Here is a 10,823-nt window from a genome sequence, read left to right on the forward strand (position 1 = left end):
GGTGCTGATGAGTTTAGAGCTCCTTGTCTTTCTTTATTTAAAGAGCATACAGGATTGTTTTACTAGGATCTAACAGTGACTTGATAATAAATGTGGTTGAATTGTGCTCCATCCAAAGAGCATGGTTGCTCTGTCTTGTCACTCCAGGAAGGGTTATGATAATATCTCTGCATATGCATCCAATAGCGGCTTTGCACAAGATTAAATTTAAATGTGATTAATGAAGTATTTCCATTTAATTTATTGATACCGGCCTTATCAAGTGTCATTACCAATGCAATGTTTGCAGAAATAGCCACGACCTTTGCGTTATCCATATGTGTGTACCAACTCCCACCTCTCTAGAGAGTGCTAACAATGTGTTTGTTTGTACAGTGTTGGCATTTGTACAGAAAGGAAATCATGCACAATCATCGTGCATTGAGACTCTTGATTGCTTTGTTAAGACATTGCGACACAGTGGAGGTAGGTGGAGGTGGTTTTGTACTGGGTAGTGAGAGCTATCCTGAGAGCTTTCTGAACTGTACTGTAATGATAACCAACAGGTTCAATCTTACAGTAGAGGACAATTTTGGGGCATGTCAGAGCTGATATTTACATCTTTCGGCGGAAAATGCTCGGTCCTCATGGCCAGCTCCACCACTGTTTTTCTGTTTCATTTGGCAGTCGGAACAAATTTGTTCCATGCAATAAATCTCAACTTGAATTGGCCTCATATTTGGATCATTCGTAAGCAATTATATGCATTGTGGAGCTCTCTAGTGGCCAAATGTGAGACATGAATAAAGGTCCTACGTTGTTGTCGTCGTTGCTGTGCAAAATTTGCTACACGTGTCTTTCTGCTGACTTTTGCAAACTGGTATTTTAATCCCTATAAAGGTGTGGTGTGTTTTTACCCTGTGAGGTGAGTACATCATGGCTGAGTGTATGTGCTTGTAATTAAAATATAATCAGCACTTAGGGTGGCTATAAAGGAAGTAAGTTGTTTGTACAGGGAATCTACAGTCCAGGTGGCTGCTTCACACAGACACCAAACATTTTATATTGGAACACTGGTTTCTTGTTATCTTTTATTCTGGCTTTTTGGCTTTTCTTGTGCCTCCTCTCTGTACATTCTGTCCTGAATACATAACTGAGTTCCAGACTCCAATGGGTAACTGCATCATTGACTGTGACAGGCCATTAAGACATACACTATCTCCTCTAGGGGCAGTTCAAGTATGACAATGAGCATTTGTTGCCATAGAATGAACAACAACTGTGTTAACATATTGTACAAAGTTGAACTTGTGTCTTTATTTTTCAATGGAGCTAAAAGCGTTTTTCTTCAGTAAGTAGTTTATGTTCTGGCAATATGAGCCAAACTGAATCAGCAGTCAATATAGTGGTGCAATGGTTTTAAGTGCGGCTATGTCGTGTGGGTGTACTGTACAGAATGTGTTTCACTGTAAAATTGTGCATGCGGGTGGCCGAGGACTTAGACAGTGGTGTGAGACCTTTGCCCCAGTACACTTTGTGCCAGTGTCTGTCATGGTGACCTGATATTTACTTCTGCTTCGTCCTTGTCTGTCTGCCAGTGATATTATAGGAATGGACACATATCTAAGTTGTTATTTCTGATGGATGAATTAGGGAAATTATATACCGAATTTATTACAATAACAAGGGTGCATGCTGGTCCTTTGTTTTACTTCTGTCTGTTGTACTTTTTCATACTTCATCATGTTCTTCACTTTCTTTCTAATTTCTCTTTGTTTCCTCAGATTCTCCATTCTTTGGCACCCCTTTCCTTGATTTCAAAAGCTTTTTCCTTGCATCTCTGTCAGTGCTGATTTGCTGTGCTGCAAATAACATGTCAGAGAGAATGTAACGGCTTGGCTGAATGACCTTTTCCACTGCATGGCAACATGCTTGAATTATCTGGAACATTATGGCTGAGCATCCCGCACACAGAACAACCTTTACTGAAAAGGCAAAGTGCCGTGCTTTTTGATTTCATTAATCTAGTTAATTCTGAACCATCAGGGAGCAGTTGATTTAAAGGATTAATTTCAAATGCCGTGGAACATTACTGGCCAACTACACCATGTTGCACTCTGAGCTAGATAATAGATCTCAAAAGAAGACATTTAGTGTGATTGAAACTTTCACCTGCTGTTGTGAGCGAGCTCTAACATGCCAGGCAGTTGCTACTTGATAAACTGCACGTACCTGGAAGCGTAGGAGGACTCTGGGGACTCCAAAGCTGGAATTTCAGTTCAACTGCTTCTCGTACACCCCAAGTCACCCCAGCTAAGAAAAATATGCATGTGCACTTTAAGACTGGGCTTGCATATTTTCACGGGTGCTTTCTGACAGCATGAATGTTTACACTGATGGTTGGTTCCCTTCAGTGCTTGTTTTCACTCCCTCCATCTCTTCTCCATGTGAAGCTACTCCTCAGTATATTTCTAGAGACCACAGACACCTGATGTTATTAGATTAGATTAGATTAGTATTTCCTTTTACATGAAATCTACATTATTTCTCTTGCTGGGTTTTATTCACTGACAGTTTATATAGAGTTTTGCTTCCTTAAGATCAGCGTGGACTGCTGGCATTTCTCCATTCTTTGTGTCATTCGCACATGCTGGAACAGACACATCTGCATAGTTTATCGCTTACCATGCAGAGTTGAAGCTAAAACACAAACTCATCACTGTATGTCTCAACGGGGGTAACGTCCTGACATTATCCAATGGAGAGCCAGGCTTTATTTATAGCCCAGAGTTTGTGAGGGGTATCTGCATGACTATTTTCACTAGACATAATTAATCCCAGAATGGGGACTGTAACTAAGAGATGTACCAAGAGGAGGGCTGTAAAGCCCCAGAGGAAGTTTTTTTTTTTTTTTGTTTTTTGTCACAGCAAGAGCAGCTTCATTATGTTAAATAACTTTCGCAACACAAGAGGCACAAGTACACCTCTTTGACCTTTAGATCTTGCTGCTCTTACACAAAATAGAGAAAAACAAGAAAAAATTTCATTCAGTTTTGGAATAAAAGTTGGTAAAATTTCTTGATTAAAAACATAACTCATATATTATTATTATTGAGCAAATTGAAATTTATTTTGTTTGGCAGAAATTTATATAATGATACATTTTGACTGGATTCAAAGTTTTGTTCAGCTCTGTGTCCTTTTTGTCTGTAGCTACAGATATCTTGGGGAAAGTCATGAATCTGTTTTTATACAACCGTTGCTGTCCACTGACCAGCATGCACAGAATTCTCAAATGAGATTCCTTGACTAACCTGTCCTTTTGTTTGCATTACTCTGTGTGTATTTACTGCTTGACTGCAGACTAAGTAGTGTCACATTTCAACACAAAGTATATATGTTTGTGTGTTCTTCAGAGCCTGTCCCAGCATACTCATCCTTGCAGAGGGAGAGTATGGACCGTGAGGAAGCTCGACTGTCCCCTCATGCCGGGGGTTGTCTGATCCGCCAGCTGCTGGAAGAAGACAGCGACCCAATGCTGTCCCCTCGTTTCTACGCCTATGGAAACTGCCAACAGTACCTGGACGACACTGAAGTCCCTCCTTCACCACCAAATGCACACTCCTTTGTCAGGTAAACACTGTTCATGGTTTTGTATGTACTGTAGAGGCAGGAGGAAGGCGCTGCCTGTGATATTTACACTTTTCATCTCTCCAGTCGCAGACGGAGTTCATCTCTTGGTTCTTGTGACAATGAGAAAGAGGAGTTGACATCAGCTCAACTCACAAAGCGAATCCATGTCCTGAAGAAAAAGATCCATAGATTTGAGGAGAAGTTTGAAGAGGAGCGGAAATACAGGGTAAGTAACGACATTATCATAAACTGACTTGAAATGTTTTTTTCCAAACCATAAACACATTAATTTGCTGCCTGGGGAGACTGATGACTCATCACTATGAAATATAAATAGAAAACAGAAAACAAAGCTCTTCTCTTGTTTCTTTGCCAAGTCAATTACCAGAGCTCTCCTTCAAATTTAGGGTTAACTTAGTTTTGTTCATGCAAGCAGTAATGATGCTATGTCTGTCTTAATTTGAAAGTTGTTTTTTTTTAAAGTTTTCCTCCCCCCCTTCCCCAACCAGCCTTCACACAGTGATAAAGCTGCAAACCCAGAAGTGCTTCGATGGTTAAATGAATTGGCCAAGCTTCGTAAAGAGCTTAAAGGTATTGCATAAAAATTAAAATAGTTGATCTTTAACTGGATTAGTCACATTAAATAGCTCATGTAGATCCCCTCTTTGCCAGAACACAAGCTTCTGAAGTCTGAAGAGGACCTTCCCCCTCTGACCCGTCAGCGCAGCAACACACTGCCCAAAAGCTTTGGTTCTCAGCTGGAGAAGAAACCACAGCAAGAGAAAGTGCCGAAGCCACCGGTCGAGAACACCCTGGAGAACATTTTAAAGAAACTGCAAGAGAAGAGGGAGGAGATGAACCGCCCTGAGGACATCAAGGTACAACTATGATACATGCTGACAGGATGAATGAATAAAAGTTCTGTACCCAACTGTAAGACAAAATTTGACATTTTAAAACAAACAGCAGTCTTTTACTGGTTTATTATGGTGCACGCATAAAACTATGTTTTATAGAGGAGTAGCAGGTGTTGCAGAGACTGAACTTAGTCATTTCTATAACGACATGTCCTGCTGACAGGATATGACAAGGGAGCAGATCGGGGCAGAGAAAATAGCGCTGCAGAAAGCTCTTCTGTACTACGAGAGCATTCATGGCAGACCAGTAAGTCATCCTCCACCTCCACCCCCAACTCCCCGTCTCACGCACATGCAGAACACTCCATATATCTGGTCTCCTGCCTGCAGTGTAGACCCAAAGAGAAAATCTAATTTACTGCCTGATTATGATGCAGAACACAACCAAACTGACATGCTCTTTGCTTGATTCCAATTGTTATAATTTTATCATCTAATCCTCACTAGTATTCCTGTATATGAGCCAGTACAGTTGACCTTTCTGTCACCTCATACTGTGAGCTCTGGTGGTTTGTGTTTAATGGCCTGTTTGCCCTGAAGAACGGATGCAGAGCTGTAGTTTGCAAATCTGGGTTAGCTTTCGTTTTGTTTTATGTTCGTGCTGCAGTATGTTAGTCAGCAGAGAGACACTGGACGACAAACTAATAATGAGCTAACAAGGTTAATTTCTCTCCGTTGCTGCTTCAGGTCACCAAAAGTGAAAGGCAAATCATGAAACCCCTGTATGATCGCTATCGCTTGATCAAGCAGATCCTGTGCAGAGCCTCCACCATCCCTGTCATTGTAAGTATCACATCTTCACTGCCCTTTTATTTTCCCCTGCAGGTGCCTGTGTGTCTAGCCGGTCTGGGGAAAGCAAGCATCAAATAATCAGTTCAGTGTCTTTTCTGCTGCAAACACTTAATCCTTGCTCATGTTAGCACTAAAAGCCGACACAAGCTGGTAAGGGGTGGCAGTTGTGCCACAGACATGTTATGCTTCTCTCCAGGCTTTAAGCTGGGCTTTAGCTCCTCAGTGAGGAGGCCAACAGGACAGGTCAGAATGTTAAACTCTCTTACAGGATTTCACTTCATTCTTATTTTTTTCTGCCCTCTTATGAAATCGAGCAGCTAGAAGAGTGACAGGAAATGGGGGAGAGGGAGAGAGAGTGGGCAATGATATGGGTTACATGACACTGGCTGGAACTGACTGAACCAGCGTCATCATTTAACTCCCCCGTAGCTTCCTGTTTATGGAGCAAGTGCTTTGCTCACTACACCGCTATACCACCTTTCGTTAAAATTAAAACAGAAAGTTGCAAACAGTATTATTAATGTGACTTTGAACGTTGATTTTACTGCATATGTGTAATTTCTTTTACGTAATTCAGTCAACAAGATTAGTGTCTGTGGCTTTTCCACGTTATTCACATACATACTAAACCATTCAATAACTATTTTATTATGTAAGATGTGATTATATACTATGTACCAGAAGTATGTCCATTATATCATATACTGCGTTTAGTTCCCACCATGCAAATAAGACACACTGCCATAGATAATTCTGTGTAACAGAAGCTATTGAGTATAAAAACAAGTTGCAATTTTGATCTCTTATTGAAAGTCACTCATTGGAGGTTACTCTCAACCTTCTTTAGAAAAGGTTGCATTCTTGAGGCAAAAGGGAAGAATGGAAATCCAAAAAATAAATCCTGCTCATCTTCAGTTTTGATTAAAGTTTGAACAAAGACCTGGTTGTAAAATACCTCAGTGAGCCTCGTAGCGTGGTTAACTCGTCCTTCTTAACCGTCACCACAGGGCTCTCCCTCCAGCAAGCGCCGAGGTCCCCTCCTTCAGCCTATTATCGAGGGCGAAACCGCGCTCTTCTTCGACGATATTAAGGTGAAGAGCTGCTGCTGCTTCAATAATCAGTTGCCAGTTCCCCTTCCTCGCCCTTTCTCCCCTCCAACGTCGCCTCCCTTTCATTAACTCCCCTAATGAGCCTGATTTCTGTTGTTGATTGGACAGTTGCCTGTTTCCTGCCAACAGTACCTCTAGACAAGAATCATTAGCTTAGCTGCCTGGATGTGATATTTGAACTTTGTGATCTTGATGCAGATGTAGAAGCACTGAGTGCAGATAAAGGATATGAATTTGGGTCTTATTTTATCATTCTTTTTATTACTATCAACAATAATAACTTTGCGTCCACTCAGTTGATGTCTGAGATCTTGGATGTGGTGAGCAAAAACTATAGTCAGATGACCAGTTTTACACAATCAGATGTTAAAAATATGGCTCAAACTATTTCAGCTGATACTGACAAATGTTTGAAATGGAAAACTTCTACCACTTGAAAACTGACAACCTAAGATTCACATTAAAATGCTCACAGTAAACAATCAGGTGTTAAAATAAAGAAAAGAAACTATAATTAAAGCTACAAAAATGAGACCCAAGTTGCAGTGAAGGCTAATAATCCTTTGTAACACCAGCTGCCATTAGATCGCAGTAGAACTAGATCTCTGTTCTCACTGGATTGAAGGTTGCTTATAGCTGGTTCAGGACGTGTGTCTTCTAGTCGACTGGACTTGTCAAATCTATGTTTACGTAGTAATGATCAAAGGCAGTGATCACGAATAGGGAGCATTGGAGTGGATTTTGCTGCTGTACTGTGATGATTTATGACCATTAATGACTAATACTGCACGACTGTCACACACTGCAGTGTTGGAGCTGGGAGGCTCAGCCAGCAGTCTCGGGTTCAGTGTCAATGCCCGATCACTGCACGCCACGGTGCTTTCAGCCTCGGCCAGCGTTTGATCCCTTTGTGCTCTTGCAGGAGGAAGAGGACGGATCTGAGGACGACGGAGACTCAAAGACTGAGTTTACTGTTACAGTGCGGCCTGACATTAGCGTAATCGGCTTCCTGGACCACATGGATGAGGAAGTGGACGGTTTCATTTCACCAGTGGACGAATTGTCTCCATCTAAACACACAACAGATATGAGGCTGTCCAACCTTCACTCTGCCACCATGTAAGTTAAACTACATCAATAATAGATAATAAACCACAACTGTATTCAGCACTTTGGAGTTTTCATTTTCTGCACAGTTATTTTGACTTCTTCCACCAATGTTTCAGCATATTTAAATATTTAATGTCAGAAAATTAAATATTCCTTCTGTTTGTCTCACAGACAGGAACTTATTGAGCAGCTTCAAGAGACCAGAGAGGAAAAGAAGAGAATCCGTAAAAACCTGAAAGAGTTTGAAGACCAGTTCTTTCGCCAAAACGGAAGGTAAAGAAAAGAATTTGATCCGATTATATAACAGCATCATGAATAATGAGTTTTCCACAGCTGGACCTTCTGTTTCTTAATGTTTGTTGCCTTCCACCCACTTTGTGTTCCCACAGAAATGTGCAGAAGGAGGACCGCTCCCCGTTGGCCAAAGAGTACAATGAATACAAGCACATTAAGGCCAAACTGCGGCTGCTGGAAGTCCTCATCAGCAAAAGAGACTAAATTCATCTGAGGAAAAATAAAAAGCTCTAAAAAGACTGTGGCTTACTTTCTGGAGATAGAGAGTCAAATGCACCTCACCCTGATCTTCCTTCTTGCTGCCATTTGTGCTGGTCGTCTCTCTGACTTGGGAACAGCTGCTGAAACACCACTCATTCAAAACCACACAAAGTCTAATGCTTTACCTGACAAGCTCATCTCCAACAAACCTCCCCCTCACTAGATGCCTCATCTCCAGACTGAAGCAGGTCACATGATTAGCCTGAATCACACTTGTATTGTTGATAATTTATTTCTGTTATTTCACAGGTTTTATCAAGCAGAAAATGTTATTTTCTCACACTTTATTGTAGTCTTAAAAAAAAATTGTAAGTAAAATAATAGACATAAGACTAGCGCTATTTTGTAAAAAAAAACAAAAACAAAACTATTTTGTGATCAAGATTTCTGTGTATTTTTGTAAGGGAGATGTTACTATTTGTACAAGTTCAATCAGCTGACTAGTATTTACTCAGCCATTTTCTTTTTTTCCAGTTCTGACCATCATATAACATCTGAAATATTCTTATGCTGCTTCTTTAGAAGTTTAATTGAGTATTTGCTCACTAAAAGAAATTGTTTCTAATTTCAATAAAAACCCAAAGACAGACTCAGAGTATAAACTACAAACCAAAATGGCTCTTTATACCCAACACAATAGTGTATTTTTGTCATAACTGGTACTTAAATAAGCATTGACTTTATATTTTATGTATTAACTTTTTTCCCCGCCGATGTATTTTGTGTCAAATAAGCTATTTGTGGACCTGAAATCATTGACATGTTTGTGCTGACACTGTTCAGAATTGACAAGGCCACGTGTGAGATGACTGGAGAACACAAATAGTCGCTTGACGACCCAGCAGTCGTTTTTCTTCTCGTCCTCTCCAGAGCTAGTTTTGTTCTTCTTGTAAATATGAATCTCTGTATATGTTTACATTTCTGTGAGCGACTACTTTTTTCCTGTCTTTCTCTGAAATTAATGATTATCAGTGTGAATTTTCGTTTTTACTGAATGTAAACACTGGCAAGGCGTAACAAATTTTGAGCGTGTACATTTTCGTACATAAATTGTATTTGTATTTTGTATATAATATGAATGAAATCATATTTTTTCTGAATTTTTTGGCCTTGTGAGATTCCTTTGTGTGACCGAGTGTGTGAATACTGTTTTATGGCAGCAGATAATTGATCATATTCATCATGGCTCTTATAATGACGTTGAGTAACTCTTTTATAGTTACATTTATAAAATGTCAAAAACATTCTGTTTTGTCCAATAAACACCAGTAGAAATATTCTTATCACCAATTATAGCATTTGCATTTTTTCATATTTGATGAAGGATTCATTTGACAAGAATTAATCCATTATTAAACCTTTAAGTTGTTTTACTTTTATATTGTTTGAGGGTGGTAATTAGTAAAAAAGAAGAAACAATGAAGGAAAATTTGTATGGAATTTGTTAATGGAAATTGAAAATTGCAATAAGATAATGTCATTCATAATATTATTATTATATATATTATATTTTCTGTATTTCAGAGCCCTGAAGAGCATTGGACAAGTCAGCAAAATTTTGCAAACACTAAAAAAAAAAAAAGGACCAATGTTGTTACGCAACCCTTCTGCAGTCTGGACAGAGTCCATTGCATGATGATGCTGAACACTTGTCTACATTCTGCAACCTCGGACAGGTTTAGTTTAACTACATTTAGGCTCTGTCAGTGATCTGTAAAGATCAACGTGCAGCTGCAGACTTGGATCCTTGGCACAAGTCTGCTTACTAGAAAAATCAGTTCCAAAAAAAAAAGAAAATAGGTCAATAACAATCTTTCAGTTATGACACTACACCACAAACTTCCTCTGCACAATATGTCCCAGGCTTTATTGAACCAGTATTTTTATGTGCAAGAACAAATATTCTATCCCATTTATATAAAGCACTTTTCAACCGGTTTAGCCAAATAATTCAATCATTTAACATGCAGTAATTTTTTTTCATACACTGTATTGTTTTATTTTTAAAAGTTGGCTGGAACAGAGAGCTTTGTGTTGATTTCAGACAAATATGCAAAAATTACACTTTTGTAGCACATTAAAAAGGTGCAAAAAAGTCCAGGGCTGCACAAACAGTTGCATAGGATTGAACTCTGCAGAAGAAATCAGCTTTAAATAGACTAGAATACTGAGAATGTCAAATGTGTGTACATGCAGTACAGAGCTAAGCAATAAGATGAACTGTTTGAAGAAACCAGTCCAGAGTCTCAGACCTGGAGAGGAAAGTCATGACTGCATTACTGGGCTGTATCAGCTTGTTATTGCTAAAAGTTCCTGTCAGTGTGAGCTGTCAGTCATCTCGCTGTCTGAAGTCACTGCTGACACCACTGTCACGTATTAAATATAGAAAAATATATAAATATATGCAAGACCACATCACACACTTGTACGACCTAATTAATAATTTTGGATTAAGAGGTTTTGACTGATTAAATACATGATCAGGGCAAAGTTTAAGAACAGCTCAGATGACAGATACAGTTTGTCAGCTGATTACATACCAAATATATTTAGAAGCTTTTCTGCCCACATTGATAACTATGCACTTATTGTGTCGTCCAGCCACAAACCCCACAGTTAAGTTACCTGCAACTTTGAAACAGCTAATTACAATTACAAATGTTTCTATATTTAGTTTTGAGGACGTGAAGGGAAATGTGCTCGTTCGCTCTGTGGTGGAGGATCTGAT

General features: G+C 39.4%; 1 protein-coding gene across 2 annotated transcripts in view; it reads left to right on the forward strand.

The window, feature by feature from the left end:
- The window catches only part of fam13a (family with sequence similarity 13 member A), a 42,360-nt gene extending 34,311 nt beyond the window's left edge, over positions 1–8,049 (forward strand). The window contains exons 16-25 of one of the 2 annotated variants that reach the window (XM_029504124.1): positions 3,396–3,612; positions 3,697–3,838; positions 4,122–4,203; positions 4,285–4,490; positions 4,693–4,776; positions 5,217–5,312; positions 6,329–6,412; positions 7,353–7,549; positions 7,712–7,813; positions 7,930–8,049. In XM_029504124.1, the coding sequence (XP_029359984.1) occupies positions 3,396–3,612; positions 3,697–3,838; positions 4,122–4,203; positions 4,285–4,490; positions 4,693–4,776; positions 5,217–5,312; positions 6,329–6,412; positions 7,353–7,549; positions 7,712–7,813; positions 7,930–8,038 (1,319 nt within the window). In that variant the 3' untranslated portion in view covers positions 8,039–8,049. The remainder of the gene's footprint in view (positions 1–3,395; positions 3,613–3,696; positions 3,839–4,121; positions 4,204–4,284; positions 4,491–4,692; positions 4,777–5,216; positions 5,313–6,328; positions 6,413–7,352; positions 7,550–7,711; positions 7,814–7,929) is intronic. The other variant, XM_029504133.1, reaches the window with a different exon arrangement.
- Positions 8,050–10,823: the final 2,774 nt, after the last annotated feature.

The sequence above is a fragment of the Echeneis naucrates genome, chromosome 1 (genome assembly GCF_900963305.1).
Source record: "Echeneis naucrates chromosome 1, fEcheNa1.1, whole genome shotgun sequence".
NCBI classification, from domain to species: domain Eukaryota; kingdom Metazoa; phylum Chordata; class Actinopteri; order Carangiformes; family Echeneidae; genus Echeneis; species Echeneis naucrates.